General features: G+C 42.4%; 2 protein-coding genes across 3 annotated transcripts; one reads left to right on the top strand and one right to left on the bottom strand.

The window, feature by feature from the left end:
• Positions 1 to 21386, top strand: kcnip1a (Kv channel interacting protein 1 a). 2 transcript variants are annotated; one of them, XM_079268081.1, is made up of 8 exons: positions 1 to 75; positions 16879 to 17003; positions 17869 to 17938; positions 18417 to 18487; positions 18588 to 18695; positions 18833 to 18937; positions 19341 to 19403; positions 19844 to 21386. In XM_079268081.1, the coding sequence occupies exons 1-8, from the start codon at positions 18 to 20 to the stop codon at positions 19889 to 19891; spliced, it is 648 nt and encodes a 215-aa protein (XP_079124207.1). In that variant the 5' UTR covers positions 1 to 17; the 3' UTR covers positions 19892 to 21386. The 2 variants fall into 2 exon arrangements, with proteins under 2 accessions (XP_079124207.1, XP_079124206.1); XM_079268080.1 differs by lacking the exon at positions 1 to 75 and adding an exon at positions 7559 to 7713.
• Positions 21387 to 22737: 1351 nt separating this feature from the next.
• On the bottom strand, positions 22738 to 25156 carry tlx3a (T cell leukemia homeobox 3a; the record flags this gene model as incomplete). The annotated part of the gene is made up of 3 exons (XM_079269126.1): positions 22738 to 22921; positions 23549 to 23786; positions 24730 to 25156. 3 exons carry the CDS (start codon positions 25154 to 25156, stop codon positions 22738 to 22740), a joined length of 849 nt encoding a protein of 282 aa, XP_079125252.1.
• Between the last annotated feature and the right edge of the window lie 1221 nt (positions 25157 to 26377).

The following is a 26377-nucleotide window of genomic DNA, read 5'->3' as shown; positions in this document are numbered from 1 at the left end:
TGCAGCCAGGAGTCAACATGGGTCTCGTGGTGGGAACCTTTTCCATGCAAACCAAGCAGGTGAACTACCGCAAAGGTAAGAATGAATTTTTTTCTCAATGACCAAATTTCTCTCTCAGACACGTGTGTGTGTGTGTGTGTTCACATGCATGTGGCATATGAGAAGATCACCTGTCATGTTGCGTGTTTGTGTCTTAATTACGGAGTCGTGTATGTCATGAATATTGCACAATAAATGCATTATGGGAATGAGCTGAACGTATACAGAGCAGGGATGTGAAGTTGGCAAAAATATTTTATTCATAATTGGTTGATGATGCAATCTCTGGGCCATCTGCCCTGTGGATTTAGAAATATATGTGTGTGTGTGTGTGTGTGTGTCTTGTAAGTGCAGCTGTGTCATTGGGCATGTCTATAAAAGGTGATGGTATTTACCCCTGTCTGCTCTCCAAACCAACCTGCTTCCTGTCTGCTCTGCGACTGTTTGACAGGAGGAACTGGCAGTGACATGTATGTGTGTGTGTGTGTTTCATAGACATAATTAAGAATGTGCAGCTTTGTCCACGACAACATTTATGTGCAAAATTCCCTCCTGAAACGCAGGAGGGTGAAATGGGGTCAAACATTTTGTGTATGTCGTGTGGAGGCTGTGGCAAAGGTCAATCAGTGTGGTGTAATCCGTCAGCCTTTGGCCATGGTCTGTCCTGTGTCTGTTGACCTCAAACCTGATGGTTATCATCAGCAGACACAGAGCTGCACCCTAATGACTGAGGAGACCAAACACAGTCAGATCATGTTTCGCCACACTGTCACATGTAGGAAACTATCAGCACATGCTATCGTGTAAAACAGGCTGTGTGTATGCTGCGATGTAAATGTGCTGTGAATCTCTCAGCTGTCTGTATTTTCTGTGGTATACCTGTCAAACACTACAGACCATGTGGAGTATTTGAAATAGCTGTAAAAACACTTTAGAGACCCTGTGAATGGTTGTAAAATACAGACATATATAGCATCCTGCGTGGGTTGTTTATTTTAATTCCCGACCTGCGTCTCATTTCATTGCATGGCAACAGCTCTCAGCAGATACTTCAGATCTGTGCTGAGCAGATGAGGCAGATTTTCAAGATGGAGCCTAAAATATGAAACCTAGAAAGATTACAGAGGCAACAGGGAAAAGACACGTGGCAGCCGTGTTGTCAAACTAACGATAGTTGGGGATGGCAGCAATGCTTACAAAGCAACTGAGATGTATTTTTAGCCCATTTTACAGTCTCCTCTAGTTAAGGTAACCTTCTAATTAGACAAATACACTTTGAAGTTTGCACTGGTAGGATGTGAGTCGGAGGCCGATAGATGCGTAAAAGTGGGAGTGAAGAATTGAGAAAAGTTGAGGCGAGGTTGCTCTTCCGGGGGCTGCAGTGTGAGTGCAGTGAATGTGTGTGTGTGCGTGTTTCACCATCTGCTGCTGTGTTATAAAAAGTGTCCAAATGAAAGCAGGGCAGGATTCATTTTGCACGTAAGGTTGGCCCATCCTCGGTCACCACCCAACGTGATGTAACGACCCAGCTGAGAACACAGAACTTTTCATTGTAAACAAAACATTTTCTAAAACACAGTCTCACTTTGAGGCGTGTCAAACTCAGGAATCTGATGACTGGACAAAATCAAAAAGACTTGTGTTACGACATGACCGCTCCGGACATGGAGTGACTTGATATCCTCCCATAGCGCAAAGATTTGTTTGAAGTGTGCTGCCGATCATATCTTTCATGTTTTTTTAAACCAGCACACAGACTGCAGATGATACCTGAGATTCTCACACTTGAATGAATAAGACGACGAGGTCATTTCTCTCTCCAGCCTTGACTGTTCCCTCAACCTCTGTATTCACTGTCTGTCCTTTTTTAGTAAGTACAATTACAAACATTATATACACCTTCTTTATTTTAATATTTATGTTTGGGTTTGCATCAATTTGGATTTGATTTATAGAAATGTGTCTCAAAAATGAAGCAAACTGTGTATTTTTAAATAATACTATGATACTGTAATAAGTGTAACAGGTGTTTGTGTTGATGTTGAAGGCGCTAGATTTCACTGTAACAGTAACATGTACATCTCCGTGGTAATTACATTCATTGAATTGGATCCTATCATGGGCACAGTGGGCAGTATCTGCTCTTCCTCTCTTCTACACTGTCACTGTACACAAACGACTCTGCTCCTATATGAAATATTTCCCAGTGGGTATATGTTAAAAACTACAAAACCTGCACCTTGCCAACACATTCATCTCCTTGTCTGTTCGCTCCATTTGTTTTTGCCTCTGCTTTCATTTCTCCGTACTCTCTCGCTCTGTCAGGTGGATTTTCACCCTCTTCCTCTTCGTCTTACCCGCTCTCACCTGCACATCAAAAGAAGTGCACCAAAAGGGCCAATTAGGACAGCAAAAGAGCTTTATTAGACACATGGCAACATGGAAACAGGTTTCTGGCTAATGCCCGAAAGCATGTGTGTGTGTGTTAGTGTGTGACTTAGTATGGGCTTTTAATGATGGAATTGTGATATTACAACCTCATATCTCTTTTTTTTTCACAGGAAGCATAATTTCCATTTAAAAAAATCTGCCTGTCATTTAACATCCTCTGTTAGCGTTTGCTCTGTCACTGTTGAAAATGAATCCCACGTTGGAGCATTTCATGAAATAAAAAACCTATATCCTGCATAAATGAAGATACATCATTTGCATAATATTTGCAGGCAAACACGTTGCTCACTTCCTCAAAGATAAACAACGTTTTTGATGCAATATATCCCCGTATAGCTCAGCCCCGTGTTTGCCTTCAGGCCTTTGTAATACTGACGCCAATGAGAGAAATGCAGATGATGAATATAGACAGCTGCTTAGCTCTGACTATGTGGTCAGGCCCGTATGAACAGCTATGACAGCAGTGACGCGCATCACTTGAACTAAGTTAATGTGACAGCTGAAAAGAGACTCAACTGTAGACGTTACGAAGAACTGAAATCTCAGTGAGTTTGAATTCAATCAAAACTGTTCAGTTAGACATTGAGAGTAAACAAGCTGTCCAAATGAGCATGAAGTATCGTTCTAGTAATCCACTGAGTAAAACAATAGCACAGGAAATGCACTCCAAAAGCTGTTGCTTCCTACAGGAAGGATTATGTTGTTTTAATTGAATTTAGCTCACGTTCTCATACCAACCTGTACAGTATCTGTGTAATTCAAACATTGGGGGAGGAAGTTATGCAAACACAACAAATTAGTCATTTATATCTGCATGTTCATGACACTAATTAGGCCCTACAGGAAATCTATTTTTTAACTGTTAAATGGGGCAACAGAGGAACAGAAAATAACTAATCCAATATCGTCACACAGAACAGCATTTTTTTAACAAGCTAGCCTATGAGGGGTCTATGTGTTGCCAAGTAAATCCACACTGTAGAGTTTGGTTTGTGACCTTTGAGAAATAGGAATCTGTTGCAGACAATGTGAAGGAAGGACAGAAGAAGACGAGCAGCTTCAATTATCTGCTAGATAAAATATACATATATATACATATATATATATATATGTATATATATATATATATATATGTATATATATATGTATATCTTAAGTGTGAGTGTAAGAGAAAATGAGCAGTGGGGGTTGTTTATCATCGCTGACATTCACACAGTATGTCGTGTTTCTGTTTGTTTTACTGTGCCACTGTTTGGGTTACAGAACAATGTGACAGTGGAAATTACACACTGACTAAAATAAGCAAGTCATCTGACTCTATGGATGTGTGTGTGCTTGTGGTTTTGCTGTAAATGGTGCATCCTTGTGCCCTTATAAGCATCAGGCCAGTGAGTCAGGGTTCACAGTTATGGCATTCACTTGATAGGTGTCATATTCATCTCTGCATAAACAAGGCAACAAAGCAAGAAAGGAATACAAAATATGATAATTTAGCATGATTTACAATCGTTGCACCGTAGGGCTGCAGCTGTTTGATCACTCTGGGTCTGAAACTGCTTAAAACTGTAACTCCTCTCTCAGCCTCTTCAGCGACTGACACTTTGAGCTCTTTTTGTTATTTCTGTTTCAATCCTGCAGGAAAAACAACCCTTTCAACAACCTATTGAATCAGTATTTCCTGCATCTCCTTCATTCAGACAGTACGTGTGTGTGTGTGTGTGTGTGTGTGTGTGTGTGTGTGTGTGTGTGTGTGTGTGTGTGTACTAAGGCATCACTTCCCATGTCAAACAAGCCAAGAGCATAACAGCGGTGCATAAACTCGTCGAAGAAGAAGACGACTCTATTCCCTTTGCACAGTCTTTCTCTCTCTGACTCTCTTTAGTTTCTCGCATCGATTCCCTCTTTAATCACTCTCTATCACCCATCTAAACTCCCCCCCTGCTGTCTCTCACCTTGCATTGTTTTCCCCTCTCTACATGTCAATCACTATCTCTCACTCTCAATTTATTTATCTCCTTACTTACCACCCCCCCCCCCCCCCCCCCTTTTTGTTTTTCCTCTTTTCGCTATCTCCCTGATGGCAGATCAATAGCGGAGGCTCCTTTAATTATTCCGTTTTTCATAATGTGATGGGAGCCGGCAAGTGTCTCAGCGTGCATCCACGAATAATGATAGAGACGGGTGTCTGTGTGTGAATTAATTTGGACAGCTTTAGATATGAGTATTGTTTTTCCTAATGGACATGTTCTTCTCGGTCCAAAGCCTCGCTGGCCCTCGTGAGTAATTGCCAAAGCCTGGTGTGCCGACAAGACAGTGTCACACAGCTACATTACAAATTCATAATCTATAACTGCAGGATGGCACGGTTAGGACACGTTCTATGTTGTAGGCCTGCATGTTAGCACTGTTGGTCTGAATGTGCTGCTTTGAAGGAGTGAGCTGGTTTTCTGGAGCTTCCGCTCGACAGTTCAATCTTAATAAAGATCTTTAGAGTTTCATTTTCTCTCATGCATGCTCCCCTGGTTTTTTTTTTGTTCTTCAATCCCCTTCTCTGTAAATGTAATGTTTGCATGTCCCACTCACGCTCTTCTCTGCCTTTTCTTTCTTGTGATGCCACTCGCCCACTCTCCTGGCTCTTGTTACCCACTTCTTTCTCGATCTTCCGCTCTCTGCATCGCACTCTAATCTCCAGCTGGAAGCTTTCCTGGTGTGTTTCCTCCTTATCCTTCTTCATAATCCACTGCCAAATATGTTCCCATCTCTCCCATTGCTGCCTTTTTTCCTTCATCCTGGTGTGCTGCTGTCCTACCTCTTCAAACTCGTGCTGTTTGCTCCTCTCCTCTGTCTCTTATCTTTCCTCTTTACTCAAAAGTGTGACAGGGGTCTTGCTAAACAGTCTGCAGCTATTCCCGCACATGCCTGCAGGGAAACACCAGGCAATTCAGCAGCAATGTTGCACACACACACGCACACACACGCACATACACACCGACCTCTGGCTCTTTCTCAGAGACCGAAGGGAGATGGAGATGAGAGATTGGAACAAGCCGGGAACAGTGTTTGAAACGTGTTTGTTTCGGAGAGATTAATTGGGAGAGACGGGCGGATAAAGTTGTATTGGTTTGGGCCGTATGCTTGGAGACAAATTTATAGATAAGATAGATGAGAGAGATGGAGAGATAGGGTTTAAGGCTAAAGATGAAGTAGGGCGCAATGAAGATCGGGAGACATAACTGCTTGTAAATTCCCAGAGGCACACTGTCTTTTATAGCAGAGGAAGCAGTGTGTTTGTGTGGCAGGAAATGGTCATGCTCCATGGTGCTGCACACTGTTTAGATGCCTCGAATCAGCCATTCTTCCTGCCAATGGTTGGTGAATGGCCAGAATGTATGTGCATATGTGTGCTTGTAAGTATGTGTATGTGTGTATGTGTGTATGTGTGTGTGTGTGTGTGCTGTCCATTCTGTCTCTCTCGCTGTTGTACAAAAAATATCCCACACAGCCGAGCATTCATGAGCCGATTTTCACAGAAGCAGATTTTTTTTTTGTCACCAAACTACATTTTTCCAGCTAAATCTTCCCATATGGCTTCCAAACAAGCACGCCTCGTTCGTTATTCACCATCAGCAGACAAAAAGTGGCCCATATTCGAAGCAGTTGCCACACTTGCAGATGCATTATTATGAACAGGTGGCTGGATATAACAGGACAGCGTGTCGATTCTCCAAATCGACTGCTGAAAACTGACTAATGCATCATTTGCAGAAGCAATTGCACAACTATTAGACATTATGTTTTGCTCATTTCGTGGCAAAAAAAGAGATTTGAAATGTTTATACTTTTGTACATTTAGCTTGAGCCCAGAATGCAGGACAGTGTGCCACTTTTACTTAAAAATAATACAATCTGAGTCAGTCTCCCTTGATAAATGTGTTGTATGTGCAGTGTTTGCCAGTTGTACGAGCACACTACACGTTGTTTGTCATCTGTAACTGTCTTAGAGTTTGTGTCGTACTTTCATCAATTCAGACTGTGTACCTTGTTGGTATCGATCAGGCTTTAACTATAATGTGAGTTCATCTGGTGTGTGCCTGTAGCTCTCACAGGCAAGAGCGTGTACTTCTGCAGTATTATCTGACACTCGTCATGATCCCTCTATTTCTACCCTATTAAATATCTCATTATTCTCATCCAATGCCTTTTCCTGCCTTTAATCTCGCTCTCTCTCTTCTTACATTCCTGACTTTTAGCCTTTTCCCTCCGTTCTGCTCTCTTGCCAGCTGTCTCTCTTCCTTCCTGCCCTGGGAGCCAATCTGCTACAACTCACACACTCTCCCTCCGTCCCTTCATCCATCCCCCGTTAAAGTCTATGTGGGGGTATTATGGATGGATGACCAGGAATGATGGATGGAGTGAATGGAGGTGTTGATGGATTGAAGTGGCCTTTTTTTATGAACAAGCCCTGATGTTGAGGGGGAAGAGAAGTGATGCACGGGGCTCTTCGTCATTTTTGTCACATGCGCATGTTTTCTCTTCACTCCATAATTCATATTTACCTCTCAAATCAATACTTCAGGCTGTATCTATTTGCATATGTGTCCTCCGTCAGAGGGAAACAGATGCTGTTCTGTGTGAATTGTAACATGGCATGTTTGTTGTTTTTTTGCCCAGAGTGAATCACGGTGCGTTATCATTTACAAATCAATGGGTACACTCATATTCATTTATAATTTAGTGAATCAACATCCTGGCGATTTCATACTGAATCACTGATGCTCTGCTTGGCTCCTGGCTTGCGGATGTATGTGGGAGTGAGCTAGAGAGAGAGAGCGAGAGATGGAGGGAGGCTAAAACCCCAAATAAAAAAACCAACGGTATCGGAGGGAGGGAGTTATAGAGTGCGAGAGTGAGGGGAGAAACAGGGGAGAGAGAGAGGAGCGCCAATGAGAGGAGGAGCGCCGTGAGATGGGGTGGGAAAGCGTGAAAGGAGGGATGATAGAGAGAGGGCTTTCTGCCAAGAGCAGCCATTGAGAGAGGGAGAAGGGGATGAGAAGAGGAAAGAGGGCGAGGGAGTGTGTGTGTGCGTTCGAGCCGTCCAAACACGTGACAAAAGAGATACAGACAGGCATACAGGCGCGCTTGTTTCCACGACGACGACAGCAAACATGGGGGCTGTGGTGGGTACGCTGACCATGCAGACCAAGACGAGGAGGCTGTCCAGGGGTGAGGGAATACACACACACACACATGCATGTGCACTTAAACATATGTAAATACGATGCATGCACACATATGGGCAGGGAAACTTTTGAGAATGTTTTTTTACTGTATCTTCCACACACACACACTCACACACATACTCACAAAAATACAGCGCACGTACGCAAGCTGCACAACAATGATTAATAGCAGCTGGTATTTCAGTTAAGATGCAGTGAAAGAAAGAGGGCAAATGGTTTGTGTGTGTGTGTGTGTGTGTGTGTGAAAGAGAGACCAACAGGTGTTCTTGCAGGAAAAATAGCATATTTTTATTCGACAACAAAGTTTTAGTGCGACAGTGTGTGTGTGTGAGTGTGTGCGCGCAGAGCAAACCGAGGGAGGTGAGTGAGAGACATCTTCTCTGACCGTGTTTGAGTCAGTGTGCGTGTGCGTGGTTGAGTGACGTGTATGCCGCTCCGTCTATCTGTCCGTGTGCGCATCGACGCTGGTAAACGCACACACGTCAAAGGTATTTGTCACTCTGCTCACACACTGCTTTTCCGTCTTGCTGTTACCTTGGAAGCACGGTAGCCATGGCAACAAGATGTCAAATTTGGGGTGGGTGGAGGGGGCTGGGGACTGGGGCGGATTGGGATATAAGTGAAGTAAGTCGAGGCCATGTGAAAGAGGCCGAGACAGTGAGAGATGTGAATTGTGTGGATGTTTTTTTAAGACCTGTTGCCTGTGAGAATTGTCTTACTCCATCCTTACTCCTCTCAGCCTCATTCACATACATGGAAGGAAATCAAACTGCACTAACTGGCACACTGAGCAGAAGTCCAGCGCCGGGGTGAAAATATGCCCTATTAATTGTGTGCAGTCATTTGTTGGTTTGTCAAATTAGACAGGACGTTTTCCAAGTGATATGGCTCGTTTCATCAGCTTCTTTTTTTTGTGCTCCACAAGCACAAAACAAACACCTTTCCCCATGGGTCATAAAAAGGCAAGGCGTAAATGTGTTGCTATTTTTGAATAATGAGGTGATTGTAGATGCACTCACATTGTGCAAACGTGTGAAATCTGACTCATCCTGCAAATGAAAGCCGAGCCTATTTACCTCCACAAATGCCCTGCATAAACATAAAGGAGTGGGATGTGGAGCCGGGGCTATTTGGAGGTTGTTTGTAATTCTGGTGTTGTGTTGTGGTGCTCGAGCGTCTCTCCCGCGCTCTTGCTCTATAACATGTTGTCTGTGTGCAGCTGCCCATTCTGTGGCGTTGCAGATAACTTATTATCCGGGATTGTGACACTGAAAGGGAGACGGTGCACAGCTGTAATGTTGTGGGATTAGATTCCTACAATGATTGATCCTCTGAGCACGAGCGCATCACTGTGCGCTGGCGAAGAAGAAGAAAAAAAAAATGTGTTTGCGCCCTGCGCCTCGCTGGGTGTTTTCATGCCTGCTTGTCTGTTTTCATCAAGGCTGCTTGTTGCTCTCTCAACTTGCTTTCTTTTCTGTCAAGTGGTCTTTTTTCCCCCCGACAGCCTCTCTTTGTCTCTTCTCTCCCACCTGTTGTTTTGTCTCCCTGGTTTCTTCTGGCAGGCTAGCTGCTGTTGTCCTTCACATCTGTCCTGGTGACCTCTCATGGCATTTCTCTCTCCTCCCTGGTGTATTTTACATTTCTTTTTCAGCCCCCGTATCTGTGAATTCGTCACATAGGCTGCTGCCTGCAGCAATGTTGTCTCAATCTTCTCCCTGTCTCCCTTCCCTCTCTGTCTGTCACTCCTCTGCTTCCCTCTCTCATCTTGCTTTCTTTGTGTTCTCTGCTTCCTCTCTCCCCGCCCCTCAACCTCGTCTTCGTTGTTTTTCCCACCGTTTCACATGTTTTTCTCATCCATTTTATCCTGCTGCTTTCGCCTCTCCTTGTTGATTCCCCCTTTCTCCCTCCCTCCCCACACGTGTTTCTCTTTACCTTTTATTCTAATGTCCCCCGTCACACTCTCACATGGCACTGCCACAATCTGCTTCTCCTGGCAACCTCATCTCCTCTCTTCCCTTTCCTCTCTCTTTTATGCCTCTATTCTTTCTCATTTGTGCCCTTTCTCCATCACCCACGCTCCCATAGCTGGTGTGAGTGCTTATTAAGTCATTTCGTCATTCTCCTCTCTTGGCATCCAGCAGTGTGTGTGTGCCTTTGTGTACTTCTGCAGCTTAGACATGTATTTACTCAAAAATCAATATTGGCATGCTGGTACCTATGTGTATGAGCTGTATTTGACTCACTCTTCCCAAAAATAATCAGCAGTGGCACACTAACATGTGAGGAAGTGAAATGTTGACGCACAAACACTGCAAACACCCTCCAGCACTTCAGGCCTCATTCACAGGCTGAGGCTTAGTAAGCAAACAGATATGTGTGAGCATGCAAGCATGAGATTGTACAGTCTTTTATGCGTACTTGTGCTTGATATTTCATCTATGACCCTTGAAATAATGTGTTCTTGTTTGTTTTGTTTGAGGGTGTGCGACTGCATGCATGTGGCTATCTGCGTGTCAAAGTGTGTTTGTGTGTGTCATCAAGCAGAGCGTGTCATTGGACTTTCAGTGAACCATCCAAAGGCCACTACCTACGTCCACTGGTTTGGATGTTTACTGTGGAAAACAATGCATCCCAAGTCTAGCTCTTTTTACTTGTGTTCAGGCAGGCTCAAAACCGGGAGGTCAGTCAAACAGGTGAACAAATCCAATAAGGGGAGGCAAAAATCCAAGGTCGAAAACAGGCAGATCAGGAACAATATAAAGGTACTCAGGAGAGCTTGGCAATAACACACAAGACAATCTGGGAGGCAACAAGTGCAAGTGAGGGGACCTAAATAGTGAGGGCTAATGGGGGGATGGGCTGCAGGTGAGATGGGCGCGGAGGACCAGGTGAGGGGAACGAGAGGTGATCGGGTGTGAATGGCAGGATCTGAAATGACAGGAGAATTAATAAAACAAGCCGACAGGACAAAAACAGATTAATATGAAGGGGCATTCGTGACACTATAAGCTTGGTTTGATATGATCATTTTTAACATGTTTCGTTTGTAAGTCAAAGCCTTCAGTCAACTGACCAGGTAACATTTGTTTTCAGCTGATCCCAGACCATAGCCTGCTGATTTTGAAATGCCTGTTATACGGTGGTAAAGGACTAAAACGCAGTTGTGCATAAGTGTGAATTCATCACGCTTGAAATGTTATATAGATGTGAAACACAATATTCCGCATGCGCTTTTTTTGTTTGTTTACCACACGTCGTCTCTGCTTTGTTTTGATTGGTCCTTTTTCTAGCATCTTTTCACGTGTACATTTTATCAGTGCACGCTGCAGTGCATCTTTCTGTATGAAATATGCTTTCAATATAACGTTTTATTACTGCAGTGTTATAAAGGTGAAATTGTGTTTTGCATGTCATAAATCTACAAGTTGCCATAAATCTACAATCCACATGCCCTTCATTTGAAAGACCTCAGGCCGTATTCAGCATTTGTTAGTCTGTTTGACATGCTCCACACGTGATTAATATTTTTGGTATAGTATGACTGAAAGTATGAGAGTGTTGATAAACTGTGATAGCAGCTTTCTTGCTCACTGTGTTCTTGAAGACAGAAATGTTGCCGATTGGTCACAGTGAGAGACAGCTGATTGAACAAACACAACACATACACTTAATCATCCGCAACAGGGAGCATCTTTTGAATGTCGGGCAAATCAAATTGAATGCTGTCCCCTGCAATTGAATTGCTCTGTCCCCTCAAAAGTGTGATACATGTGGACATATTCAGGGTTTGTTATCCTGTCGTCCATTTTTCCCACTTCTCACGACATCGCTCCTCTTGTGCTCTTATCCTGTGAGTTAACAGTTCCATGTCATATATTTCATTCACAATTATCAGCCACCCATCTTGTGATATGGTTCTAATTGTTCCATTTTTATCGAAGTTAACTTTGTGCTTTATTTCTCTGTCAAAAAAGTCCCTTAATTGCATTTGAAGCGGTCCTGGTTATTTAGTGAATGTCTTTCAGCTCCTGTAAACTCAGAACACTCCCATCTTAATGTAACTGTGCATATTGCTGTTATTCCATATGAAATACATTGCTCTTCTTCTAATCTGTATTTTCGTGCCAATTTAAATCACATCTCTAACGTAAATCGGATGACAACATCCATCTGTTCATTTCCCTTCCTTCTACGTATCGTTCTAGGTTTTTCAATGAATTACTGGTCTAATTTGAGCTGCATGGAAATATTCCCAGAGGTTTGGTAATGACATTCCCCCTTTTTGTTTTCCAATGTGTAATGTTGACTTTGGGCCTTTGGACTTTCCACATAAACCTCAAAATAACTTCATCACAGGCTCTGAATCGTTTCTCAGGGATCTCGATTGGTGACTGAAAGAAATAAAGGAGTCTTGGAAGTGTGCTCCTTTTTATAGTGTCTATCCGTGAACTGAGATCCAGTGGAAGAACAGCCCACCTCTCCATATCACTCCTAACGTCCTGATCCACTTTCATATAGTTGACTTTATATAGATCATCAATACATTTTGTTATAGTAACCCCGAGATATGTCATTCTTTTAGAACTCCAATTTAAGCCAAGTGTTTGTCGTATAATATAATATCATTTTGCATGGTTTGTAATTCAGTGTTAAAATCTCTGTTTTCGATAAATTAAATTTATACTCAGAGTAAGAGCCGAACATCTCAATTTAGTGTGCCATGTGTCGGAACATGGCACATTTTATTTGACAAATCGACATTTTGTTCTCATTTTCTGAGCTGTATCATGATACGACTGAACAAAATCTGAAGTAACACATGTGATGAAATGTACAAGACCTCTTTATTAGCAGCCTTGGTGCACACTGGTGTCCTCTGTTAGTCACTGCTGCCCCCTGCTGGTACTTGCAGGTTATAGCAGGTTATGTCTCTTCTCAGTCACATTACAATATTTAGACAATATGAAGGGGGATGGGTCCTGTTGTCTCACTGGGTGTCTTCATAATCACTGATCTGGATGAAGTGTTGTTTACAGTGTAGAGTAAGTCATTTTAAAAGGACGCAGGCTTGTTTATTTGGAAAAGTCACTTTGTAGTAAATTAAGCCTCCTGTTGTTTGGGGAGAACTGTGTGTCTTAATGGGGCCGATTAATCAAGTGCTGATCGGCTCATGAACACACACACACGCATGCACAGTCACAAGACAAACACATACGCTCGTACAGCGGAGGATGAGTTTATCATTGTGGTGCTCAGGTCGGACCTTCAAGTTAGAGCTCTGTTCCCCAAGAGTGAAGGACACGGGGTCTGTCACAGAGGGGGGATGTGGGGAGACGGGGGAGGGAGTTAGTGGAGGTCAGGATGAGAGAGGGAGATGCCCCAGGGAGTCAAAAGACAGGGGGATAAAAAGACAGAGTCAGAGAGAGGCAGGCGAGTGCTGGTCTCACAGAAGGATGGATAGAAGGTTTATAGGCTTATGAGAGATTGTAGTCAGAATAGGGTGGCGAAGCAAAAGCAAGTCAAGAAAGTGGAGCAAGTAAAGGACTAAGAGGTGAGTTGGAGACACAAAGCTTCGGAAAGTGGAAAGAAAGAAGTGAATCAGAATGGAAGGAGAGGAGCAGAATGAGAACAGCTTACACACTGTAGCCGTCGTTCTGCTGTGCTGTGGGGCCGTCAAAATGCTGCATCTGCTGGGAGTCATCAGTGTAGAGGGTGAGTCAGTACTACAACGACTGTCACTGTGTTCACACAACCAGCGAGGTTGGAACGAGGACTTGTTTACACCGATGTCTCTGAGCAAGTTATTGAGACAACAACATTGAATTATTTATTTGGAAATGTTAGATAAGTGAGACTTGTGTCGTTACTTTTTAAGACAGTCAAAGGAACAAAAATACATAATGAAACAGTGAATACATTTAAGAAGCTGCGGACTGACTGGTCGCACTCTCAACTGTAATGAATTCTTGACTATTGACAACACTCAAATCAAAAATACATGTTTCCTCTTACCTGTAGTGCAATTCATCAAGATGGTTTTGGTGTGAGCTGCCTTGGTGTGGAGATGACTGCCTTCTCTTGAATTAAATCGGACTACATGGCACTCGTATTGCTGTATACGTATGTCGTATGTATTTTAAGGCGCTTTGAGCACCGCAAGCCGAGTGCCATGTAGTCCCATTATATTGAGGACAAGGCAGACACCTCTTCAGCCGATATCTCCAAAAATTAGGCAACGCACACCAAAACAATCTAGATTGATGACTGCACTACGTTTCGGAGGAAAAACACGTCGTTTTGATTTGGGGGTGAACTGTCCCTTTACACCTGAATACTAATTGATCCTGACTCTCACACAACTGTACGTTGTACTTTGAGATGGGACGTCCTGAGCTGTGGTAGTTTTAGTGTCAGCATGAAGTGAGACAGGTGCCATCAAGGCTTTAGCGTGGACAATGGAGTCGCAGTGAAGCCTGACAGAGGAGTGCACTGCTGTAGCCCTAAAGGTGCATGAATCGTGGACTGATTTACGTTTAAAATAGAAGCGGGGGTACAATGGTTGGTACAGTATGCAAGACCATCACATCAGGGTCTGTGTTATGAATGCATTTCGAATATGTGCATGTATATCACACTTTTTTTAGTACGTGTCTTTGTTATAGTGCGAGTGTGTGTGTGTCATACCATAGGCCATATCTGAAAACCACTGGGATTTGGGTGTGAATAGCACCTTCATGAGTGTGAACCTCCACCTTAATGTGACACTGAACTGCCTGAGTGATGAAACGAACAGCCCTCAGGGGTTGTGTGTGTGTGTGTGTGTGTGTGTGTGTGTGTGTGTGCGTGTGGTGTACGGGGAAAGGAGCTATATAAAGAGAGATCGCTAAGCAGCTAAACAGAAGTTATACAAAATGATGATGTGATAATGCACACACAATGTAGAAAACGAGTGGGCACAATGTAATAAGCTCATGCTAGATTACGTAATATGTTATTGTGTTTAATGTGGGCTATTACAATTTAAAATTACAATCATATCAACATGTTCAATGATACCAATCCCATCATTTAAGAGTATACACAGTACAATATTGGAATGGAGGTTCAAAGGTATGTAACATCATAATTGGCATTTCAATTCAAACCTACTTTCACACTTAAAGCCGTCAATGTAGGTCCACTAAAAAAAAAGCTTTTTTGCCACTGACCTATAAAAAGATGAGACAATCTCTCCCTTGATCGGTTCTTTTCATTCTGAGAAGTCTCGTTCTCAAAGCATTGCATCCACATAGTCTATAATATTCAACCATGACATTCAAAATATTTTAGACAACACTAAGCTATGCTTTACTCCAACACATCAAACTCTGACAACACTGACACTCTTCTCTCCAATCCTCACTCACGTTTCCACCTCTGTCTTCAGGCAACAAGTCACATGACACGATAAGAAACAGAAAGTAAAAGAAGAGAAGAGCATTTTATTTGCATGTTGGGTCTTTTCCATAAAGTTGTCAGACACTTATAACAACAATCTGAGCCAGCTGGTGGGAAAAACAAGCAATTTTAGTCGACGTGCGTTGACGGTGAGGAGTTGCCTCGATTACGCTGCATCCTGTTCAGCAGCTGCCATCTGTAGTGTTCTCACTCAATACAGGACCATTTTCAAAAGTGTTTGACCCCATTAGTCACTTAGACACAAAAACATAGAGAAATAGGGTCCGAGTTGAAAAATACCAAAGTTCCACTTTAAGTCACGAATACCAGCACTTCTATGCGGTTATTTGCATGAAAAGGTCTGCAGAAGGATGAAATGTGAAGACTTTCGACTGAGGTTTAATTTAGCAGTGAGATGGAGTTGTCTTTGCCTGGCACAATAAACATGCTGACCTGTTACCCATGATTGTCATCATTTGACGAGGTATTGTGTAATGAAGCTTTACAAAGCACGAATGGTCTTGCCACACAGATAAAAAAAAAACGTTTCTATTTCAAGACTGTCGATGTTTCAAAATCTGGAGTGCCAAGGACAGTGTGAGCACTGCACTCTGTGACACTTCATTAACGCAGGACAGGATCCCTTTGAAAAGCTTGCGCTCACTCACTGTATCTACACCAGACACTATGACTGTACCAGCTTCCATTCCAACATCTGGCTGCTTACATCCTCTGATAATGGTGCAGTGATCTGTTCACTGATTGCAGTCATTTGCATGTAAATGCCAAAGAAAGAGAGACGAAATTATACTTGATCACCAAGCAGTGCTTTGGATGGTAAGTTAGCTTTTATAAATAATTAGAGGTCTACACAGGCAGCAATCTACCCAATGTCTAAATGCCCAACAGTCTTTTCTCCAAAACATTCCTATATCACGATGCTTTTCAACGAACCATAATGGCTCAGGAGACGATGATACCTCTCTCATCTGAGCCGCTCTAAAGCTAACACAGCTGGACCGGTTCAGGCAGGTCGGTGACGGACATTCAGACTTTATTCTGAAACGGGCTTCATGAAGCGTATTACTGAACCACCAATACACTTTTTTTTTGTTCAGCATTTTACTGCTGCACATTATGACTACTTTATCATGTTCCGTTTTTTTATGACTATTTCTATTAAATTATGCACGGTTAGAAGATTATGCGTAATTATTTCATTCTAGCTTGTTTCAGGGAGTGTGCGTGCACATGTGTAGCCAAATGGGATTTTGCCGCATGTTCAACCATAGGCACTGTGTGTGTGTGTGTGTGTGTGTGTGTGTGTGTGTGTGTGTGTGTGTGTGTGTGTGTGTGTGTGTGTGTGTGTGTGTGGTGTCTGAGTCAATGGTTTGTCCTCTCTCCCCTCCCCTCCGGCGAGGAGAGTAATGAGTTGTTAATGATAGGGCCGGTGAGAGGAGGAACATGGAGCTGTTAGACTGACCTCTACTCTCATCCTCTCCTCTCTTCTCCTTCCCTTTTAAAATTAGAGTGTCTTATTATTTCTGCCTTTTCCAATTGATTATATATTTCAAACTTTAGATTATTTCACCGTGTCCCCGCTGCAGGTCATATGTCCACTTTCGTCTCCTCTATATTACTTGGATAACCTGTCCTTCCTGTGTCACTCTTTCATTGTGTGAGTTAGGAATATTGCTTTATGTCTCTTCAGACAAATGTGATGACGACTTGGAGATGACCATCGTGTGCCATCGACCGGAGGGCCTCGACCAGCTGCAAGCGATAACCAACTTCAACAAAAGAGAGCTCCAAGTGCTCTACAGGGGCTTTAAGAACGTAAGCGACGAAGCGATGAAATATGCTTCCCCAAGAATTGTGAATTGTGTTATTATATTCATTTTGTGAACAAACATATGTACAGCTTTAATCTTTCGGTGCCATCCTGGCTTGTGCAGTAATCCATCTTACCCCTATAGCAATCCCACTGTACTGTAAGGGTTAATGTCCAGAGACATGGACGGATCAAACATGACCTGTGTGATCGATTCATTGGGCCTGCTGGTAACATCCATCGTCTCCTTAATCTGAGCAAATAACAGGTGCATAACAAAAACTGTTGGAAAACGATCAGAGTTCATTTCAGCCACAGGAGCTGTCCACAGTATCAGTTTGTATGTCTCTTGAACATGATCGTGTGTTATATAGTTGCATTTCTGTGCTGTAAAGTAGATTTATTATTGAGATTTCATTTGGAGATCAAATCATTTTGATTGTGGGCCATTCTTTGACCAGGGGCTGATTATTTGTTTCCCGCTAAACTTGTGTATTATTGGTTTTGTTCGTGTTATTGCCTTCATTTTATTGTTGTTGTTAATCATATGTAGATCTTTAGCGCATTCTTTCTTTTTAACTTTTGGTGTCTCTTTTGCCAATTTACAGCTAAATTAAAGCTCTTTGTAAAAACTAGACTGAATAGTGACACCATGGACAGATGGTCAGAGTTTGCAACTGCAGTCTGTTCTACTTTTGGTGATATAAGACGACAATAAACTACAAACTTTAGAGGTTTGTCCAGTAGCCAGTCTCCAATCAACTTTGTTTAATCCTTTAATTTATTTAAAGCCTCCATCCGTCTCTGTCCACCTCTATTTGACCTTCCCTCCTCCTCACCCTCTCTTTCTGCCCCCCCCTCTCTTTCCAGGAGTGTCCAAGTGGCGTCGTAAATGAGGAAACCTTCAAGCAAATATACTCCCAGTTCTTTCCACATGGAGGTAAAGAGAGTGTGTTTTGTGCTGTTTGAGTCTACAGGCAAGGCAAGGCAAGTTTATTTGTATTGCACATTTCAACAACAAGGTAATTCAAAGTGCTTCACATAAAACCATTAAAAGCATCAAAACATAAGGCAAAAGAAAAGGAGATTTAAAAACAATTAAGAACATTCATTGTATTAAAACATAAAAAAAAAAAAAATTAAAAAAAAAAAAAAAAAAAAGTCGAGGTTGTGTCGTGGTTCTGTGATGGGTGCAAGGCTTATGTCTGATTCTAACTCCAATCGCTCTTCGCTCCCACTATCAACTGGACTTCCTAAATTTGAATCGATGTCTCCCTGAGACATTACGCTGCACGCAATCAACCATACACTGCCGCGATTCTGCAATTACTCGCACACAAACCACGTCTGGAAAAGATCTCTGCCCGTAATGTTTCTCTCAAAATGTACTGACGAGCATTTTCTTCTTCTTCCTGCAGATGCCAGCACCTACGCACACTACCTGTTCAACGCGTTTGACACAGCAAACAGCGGCTCTATAAAGTTTGAGGTTCGCTTGATTCTTCCAATTCAAATAGGATTCTTCTTTTATTTTCCAAACTAGCTCTCCAATTTCGGATTTTCATTCTGTCCCTTTTTGTCTCCATCAGGACTTTGTGACAGCTCTGTCGATCCTGCTGAGGGGCTCCATCACTGAGAAGCTCCAGTGGACCTTCAACCTATACGATATCAACAGAGATGGATACATCAACAAGGAGGTGTGTCTTTGTGTATGTGTGCATGCCTGACCTTTATTATTTTCCCGATTGTGGTCATATTCTCTTTGGGTTTGTATTTTTATGTTCATGTCACGCGTCTCTTCTGTGTGTGTTTGTACTCGTGTTCTGTTTCATAGGAGATGACAGACATCGTCAGAGCGATATACGACATGATGGGGAAGTACACTTACCCTGTCTTGAAAAACGATGCACCCAAACAGCATGTGGAGGCCTTCTTTCAGGTAACAACATTGGAGTCCTTTAATTAAGACTAATAAAAAACTCAACAACACAATTATTGGTGGTTGACCAAACAGGGATGCACCAGTCAATTGCATGCTTTACATTTCCAAAAGCAGGAACAGCAGAAGGTTAGCATGAGCAACGATATCCTTAATTACTAAAGAGCAAATAATAGAGTGAAAACACACAAATAAATCTTTAAAAGAAGACATGTGGGTGCTGGACCCACTGACTCGTGGCAGGTGTTTCTGCAGTAGAGCTCCGAGAATGACACACTGACAGTGACCTCACAGAGTACGCCACTGATTTCAGTCTATGTATTTATAAACTAATTTGTGTCTTTGATTAATATCTTAATATTTTTGAGAAATGGACTGACAGTGTGTGTGTTGCTCTCCACAGAAAATGGACAAAAACAGAGACGGTGTGGTCACTCTGGATGAATTCATCGTCTCTTGTCAAGAGGTATACGCTTGTCTTTCATTCCTCAAAGGTCGCTTCTCTCTCACATAATCCTGAGGATCCCTTTAACTCTGCAACAGACCTGGCTTGATTCCATTTATAGAGCAGAGCCGTAATGTACTTAGGAACACTTCGCTTTTCCTACTGTGACAAAATGTCTGCTGTGAAAAATGACGATTGTAGCTTGTTCAACAAAAAAAGTCACTATTTTTCTCACTGTTTTTTGCTTATCTTCTTCCTTTGCAGGTCTCATACTGGCTATTGATTAAGATCTTTGCTACCTTTGATAAAATGTGTTTGTCCGTGTGCAGATAGATCACTGAACCAACATTTTACAGGTCTTTACTGCCCTCCAGTGGCCAGTAAAATATATGAAATGGTGATTGTTGGATGACTTTCCCCACACATTCAGTCTCTTCATTTCCCATCTTTTTTTTGCACAGGATGAAAACATCATGAGGTCTCTACTGCTCTTTGAAAATGTCATCTAGACAACAAAGAAGAGGGAAACGGCGCAATAGACGAAAGCACAGACCGAGATAGAGATGGAGAAGGAGAGATGAACATGCAAGAGAAAAGGAACAGCATAGCTTGCCATTGAAACGAAAAATTGGATCTTGTCGCTTTGTGACGGTTGCCACACAACTTCATAGAAGGCATCTTGCTGTAACATATCTGTGGCGACAAACGTTTTGGAAAACGCCCTTTGGACTTAAACCATTTATTTGACGTCTCTGTAACCATTCACCTCGTCTCCATCTCCCTTCTTTGTTGCTGTCGCCTCAGACAGTGCGCATTTCATGGCATTGTGTAAATACTGATTCACCTAACATTTGTTCCAATACTTTTCTGAAACGTGTAAATTGAACCGTATTATCGAGCAGGACTGGAATTCCCAAAAGCAGCTTAACAGTGAGATCAACCCAATGCATACATGGTGCATTAGAGGCTTACATAGTAGCTGTTTTCATCATGAATTTCTGTGTCAATACAACAAACGTGAGCAATATTGTGAAGCATGCAAGACAGAGGCCTATTTAACGTGTATGTGCCGTAAAACAAACTTGGTGGCACTATACTCCGCTAAGTGCATACATTTGGGAAGCCAAGGTCTGAGTGTAGCAACTCACTGAGCCACCTCATCAGGCCTGTTAAGGTTTGTAGAGCTGAATTCAACCTCAGCCAGCTTGCAGTCTTTTGTCTCGTGGCAGCTTGCAACAGTCCTTTTTACATCGTGTGTGTTCCAGTGGTGTCCGTCAGTGTTTCAATGTTGTAACGACTCGACTGTAGATATTTAACTGTTGTATTTGTGGCCTCTTAACGGCCGTGTGGAATTATTCATGTCTTGTCTGCGTGTTTCTGATTCTGTCTATCTGTCTGTCTTTCTGTCAAGTTGGATACAACTAATTATTCTACATGACACTCATTGTCAAATAAAGAGTCCATTTAGAGGTTTACTGGCATACAGATGCAGAGTTACAGTGCATGTGTTTATTTGTGTGGTTTTGTTGTCCTAAAGTTTACGTTTGCCTGAATATAAGTGTCTTTTTTTCCCCCGAGCATGTAGCTTCATCTCGGGGACAATCAGTCCAGCTCAACTGGCCGTGTTTCTGCCAGAGAGGAGAGTTTCGTCGTCAGTTCTCTCTGTTGGAAAATGTTGACCCGGAGCGACCAACCTTTCACTGTGAGGGAGCGACAGGAGAGGGGAGCTAGAAGGAGGGAGTGTGGAGAAAGATTAGAGGAAGATGAGAGAGAGTAAGATCGAAGACGAGAGAGACCCCGTCACTGAATCTGAAGGAATGGAAGCCATGTTTCGAACAAGAGCCATCGTTTTGAAGACTGAGCAGGAAATACAGATTTGTAAATGATTTACCGGCATGCCCACTCACTGTGCTACCAATAGTGTAATAAAAATCCTTGCTGAGACGTGCTCATCTCAAAAGTACCCAGACACACTTCAGATCGACTGACAGACAGGAAGACAAACAGATAGACATCTTAAAACTGTCAGAATGAAATAATGTGTGTCTTGAAATATTGTATAAAATCATTATATTTATCAATAAACTTTGCAAGAAACAAAATGAATCCATGTCTGCTGTATTTGACCTTGTCGCTCCATATTTGTTTTTTTTCATAGCTTATAATTATTGCGTATTAAAACCGTACAATCGTTTTTTTCATGGTGCACCATAAAGAGCATGAGCAAAAAGGGTCACAAGAACAGTTTATATTGTTATTTACACATATACAATGAAAGTACAAAAAGAGTTGTACATTTGTGCCTCAATCCCCAAAGGACACACAAATAAAGCATGATAATGTGCATATGAAAAGAAAATAACATCACCACCATCACAGAACATGCATCACTCCCTTTATTACCCAACTCTCAGTCGCTTTCATATTTTCTTCACTTCTCTGCCTTCTAATCCTGACATCTATTTTCCTTTTATTAATGTGCACAAAAAGCATTTCTCCCATAATGTAACATTTTAGGCATACTTTTTGGGGGCTATGGTGGTGCACCACACCTGTGTATGTACAGGCGATTGTGCTGGTGCATTGCATTTGGAGTGGGTATATTTATAAATGAGATTTGAAGAAAGTTTAAGCACCAGAACAATTAAAAAGAAATCTCTGAACCAGCTTTTATCTGCATTTTTTGTAAAGATATCTTTTGGTGTCTTTTGATAAAACAGTGCAGTTATTTATAACATTTTTATGCAATTAGCCGACTCTATTTTTTTACGTGTTCGGTTGCAGGCCTTGCTTTTATATGGCTGGTGTTCTTCCCCTAAAAAAAACAGAGCCAACCCTTTGAAAGCGCTGCAAAGTCTGTTTCAGAATAAAGAGTTGGTTGTTGAGAGTAAAGACCTTCACAAAACTCTCAATCATGTCTCACTGTTGAGAACGAATTGCCTCCTTCAGGTCTATGGGGTAAATATCTTTCTCCTCTTATTCTAATACACATAATAAGTAAGAGCATAAGAGGACAATCACAGGGTGACGAGAATTTTTAAAGACAAGTTATATTTCCTGTTTGGATTTGAAAAAGTCTTACGATTCCCAAGTTCAGAGTTGCGAGATTTATTCCAAGAAAGTTCTGTTTCTGCTTCAAGACAAACATCACTCACCATCATTTCAGGTCCATTTTTCCAACCGTCCACTCAAATGGCTGGGACCCATTCTTCAGTTTATCTGGTCCAACATTTTTTTTTTATCCATTGCATGGATCAAAGTCAGTCCCACTGTCTTCATGTGGGTCTAATTTAATTGATTTATCCTCCCAGGGATAAGAGCTGATGCTTATTGATTACAGCGGTGTGCCTGGCGTCTATTCCCTCTCCTCGGCCCAGGGTTGGAGGTTCTGCAGGGCATACAGGGAGGAGTTATGGGCGCACAGTGGATCCGACACCGCTGATTCGATGAGGGACTTCTGGAGGGCGGACTGCTGCAGCTGAAGGATGAGGCGATTGGCCTGCTGACGCTCCGCCTCCCTTTCCTCGGCTGTCTGTCTCCTGAATAAAGACAGGGGGGGGGGGGGGACATTAATAAATGAATCAATAGATAAATAAAACGTGAGGTTATGTAAGATTAAAAGGCAGCAAGAAAAAAAGCTACAAGTGCGTAAATTCCCCAAAAGCTGCAAAAAAGAGCAGTGATAAGTTCTTAGAATACAAATAAAATAATATCGATGAAAGGAAGTCAATGTTTGTTTCTAGCAGGACAAATCAGCTAAATTAAAAAGATGTAGTAATTCCCTAGCTGTAGTCTAATAATCAGAAAAACTACATTTTGGTGACTTTTCTTAATGATCTCTATTTGTTATTCTATTTTATTACTTCATTGAACAGGGCGAAAAAGAATAAGAGCAAAAAGAAAAGATGTTAACAAACTCTATCAAAGCGGTTTTTAGAAAATGAATATTGGTGTTTCTGTCTAAAATGTAGTGTTTTGGTTCCGAGTCGACGGGGGTCAATTCACAGGAAATGGCAGTCATGTGCAGAACTATGAAAGTTTGTTTTTTGAACAGGGTGACTGAAACTGTTTGCGGACGAAGATGGTGCGGGTTTTTAACGGCAGGAGTGTGATGAAATGCGGTAACAAATGTTAATGAACACGTTCATATGACATTCCACACCAACCTCCACTTGGTCCTGCGGTTCTGGAACCAGGTTTTGACCTGTGCGTCTGTCATCTTCAGACTCTTGGCCAGGGCGGCCCGCTCGGCGCTGGCCAGGTACTTCTGCCGGTGGAAGCGCTTCTCCAGCTCGCAGATCTGAACTCTGGAGAAGGACGTGCGGGGCTTTTTCCGTTTGGGCGGTGTCCGGTTCTGGTACGGGTGTCCTATCCGGCGCGTAACGGCGAACGGCATCAGAGCCGCTGCAAGGAACGGAGAGACAAACCCGGTGAGTGGAAGACGATATTTTCGACTGCAGCAAACAGACTAATTCACTTCCCACTCTGTATGGAAATTCAAGGCCATATATCACAGATATCTGCCCTGTTTGACAACAATTCCCCATTTCGACTGTGTAAGCCATATGTGAAGTATGTGAGATGGAATTTATTGTGAAAGATTAGTCTGGCCAAGTCGCCTATTGGAAACAATGTAATTATAAGAAATAAACGGGTCGTATCCGCCCTGCTAATTACAGCAGGTCTATTGGCCTATTTATCTTTTCTTCACGTGCAAGGCCTTTGTTAATAAAGGCTCCTGTTCATCTTTCATTTATCTTCTTAACCTTTGTATTGAATACAGAAAACACATCACACACACATTTTATTATTTTGGATCGTATTTTTTATTTTAGATTGTCATTTTATTTTACGTTTTTCTATAATGTCTGAAGTAAATTATTTGACAACCTAATGTTATTCTTAGTTATCCCTCAATTTAGCCGAATAATCAAATGTTTCAGTTCATTTTCACTAACAGCAATATATTATGACAGACCAATGCTGTTTGCTTATACACAAATAGAGCGTTATGATTGTGCATAACTACATTTGTTTTCTTATCTACATGTAGAAATTAAATATTGAATTCATAAAACACACGTGAGGTCAGTTACGCTGACACAAGACGATTATTAATAATCTGTAAATGTAGTATACGGCATTATTTAAAAACACTTTCAAACATGTGTCCTGTTTTTTCTTTTCTTTGTTTAAGGCCAATGAAACGTAAAACATTTCAGTCTGCTGTAAAAGCCTTTACACGTATTTGGCACCGGTGTCTTCAATGATTCAGCAGCAGTTACTCATATTTTAAACAAATCTATTATTAATGAGGGGAACCCGTTAGGTGTCACAGCTCGCCTACCTGATATTCTGTCCTTGGCGAACCGGTTTCCTATCCAGGGGAAGCACAGCCCTCCAAAACCCGGGACAGCGCTCTGCACAGGGGCCGGGGGTCCCGGGGCTGTCATGGGTCTGTGGGCCGGGACTCGAATCACTCCACGGCTGCCCAGACTCCTGCTTTCCCCGTATGAACCTGAAGCCTCCACCGGAGGCATTATACCGGAGAGGGAGATAGACAGCGCGGTGTACGAGGGCGCGCTGGACCCGGTCGGGCTTCCTAAACTGTAATAACCGTCCCCGTTGCTTAAATCGGATCCACTTTGTCTTCCAGACGTGCGCCCGTTTTCTGTCTCTGTACCGGCTCCCAGGATCTGGTCGATGCCGAAGCTGATGGGCTCATGGTGAGCCGGCTTTGGAGGAGGGCTCGGCGCGCTGGATGCTTGCTCCATTCCCGTCACACTGTCGCAAAAGGACGAAAAAACGGAACAGGATATTTTCAGGGAGAATCACAGCGCGGTCAAACTGTACCAAAAGTAACCGCCAGTAGTGTCTCCATCGCTGTCCAGCCGTTTACCGCGATCCCAGCGTGTCCTTGTTGTCTCTAACAGGCCTCTTTCAGAGGACTGGGTCCTCTCTACAGGCTGTGGTAAAAGTTTGATGGGCGTTTGGAGATATGTGACGCTCTGTCCTCCTCTCTGCGCGTCAAAACGCTCAGTTTAGCAGCTCCGTCCTCCTCCATCCCGCTCCACCATTCATTGGCTGGCACCAGAATGACTGATTGAATGTTAATGGGGGGTAGGCCCACACTTTGGCACAATAACCAATATTTCCCATAACTACGGGCGTCAGCTTGTTTTATATATAAATATATATGGCAAAATATGGCATATCCATGCCTTCTGAGTGAGTCAGTATTTGATGTTTTTTCGTCATTATAACGGAGAATAAGGAGCACGCGACAGCTTATTGAAGTGGCATAATCGCACCAGGGATCACTGAAGATGTAGGCGTCTTTGGTGACGAACATCGAACATTTTATCGTTTCAACCAACTGCTGTTTGGTCATCTGTCTGTGTTCCGCTCGTCCACATACACGTCTTCATATAAGTTTTGGTGACAAATGATATCAGATGGAAAAACTTTCTGCACACCTTCGGGTCTGATGAAATGACGCTTCTGCCGATTACCACTTTTCAGACGAGACAAAGTACGCATCGTTTGTCCTCTTGCTGTCTGTGTCACCTCTTCAATCTCTATCGTTTGACACATGGTGGAATGTACGTGAATAATAACTTTACTCGACAACTGTATGAAAGCTATTAGGAAGTGCTTTATAACCTGAAGACTATTTATCGTGGATATATTATAAAGGAGAGACCAAAAGGAAGAAATGTCGCTCTGAATTTCTATTCCTTTTCATTAGAATCCCTCATCGTCCACGATTTATTATCAAACATGGAGAGTTATTTTTATATTTCTTCAACATTCCCCTGCACTGTTTCAAAAATGTTAGATGTTTAAGCTGAAACCAAAAATAAGGAAATGTTTTTCCAATATTTAATTTAAAGCGTGAAATAGTCACAGCTAGAAACATAATGTAAAATCATTGAAACACATTTACTGAATAATCCATTCCCGTTAAATACGGTATGTGTGAGATTATTGAGACA

Source organism: Melanostigma gelatinosum (genome assembly GCF_949748355.1).
Source record: "Melanostigma gelatinosum genome assembly, chromosome: 5".
In the NCBI taxonomy this organism is placed as follows: Eukaryota; Metazoa; Chordata; class Actinopteri; order Perciformes; family Zoarcidae; genus Melanostigma; species Melanostigma gelatinosum.
Note: the sequence above shows the minus strand (reverse complement) of the source record. Positions and strands in the feature narration are given on the sequence as shown.

Bases quoted from the DNA above. Each gene is read 5' to 3' on its own strand.
- kcnip1a (XM_079268081.1), top strand. From the start codon at position 18: ATGGGTCTCGTGGTGGGAACCTTTTCCATGCAAACCAAGCAGGTGAAC. The intron at 76-16,878 runs GTAAGAATGAAT...ATGTCTCTTCAG, and splicing joins GCAGGTGAACTACCGCAAAG to ACAAATGTGATGACGACTTG. The intron at 19,404-19,843 runs GTATACGCTTGT...TTTTTTGCACAG, and splicing joins TCATCGTCTCTTGTCAAGAG to GATGAAAACATCATGAGGTC.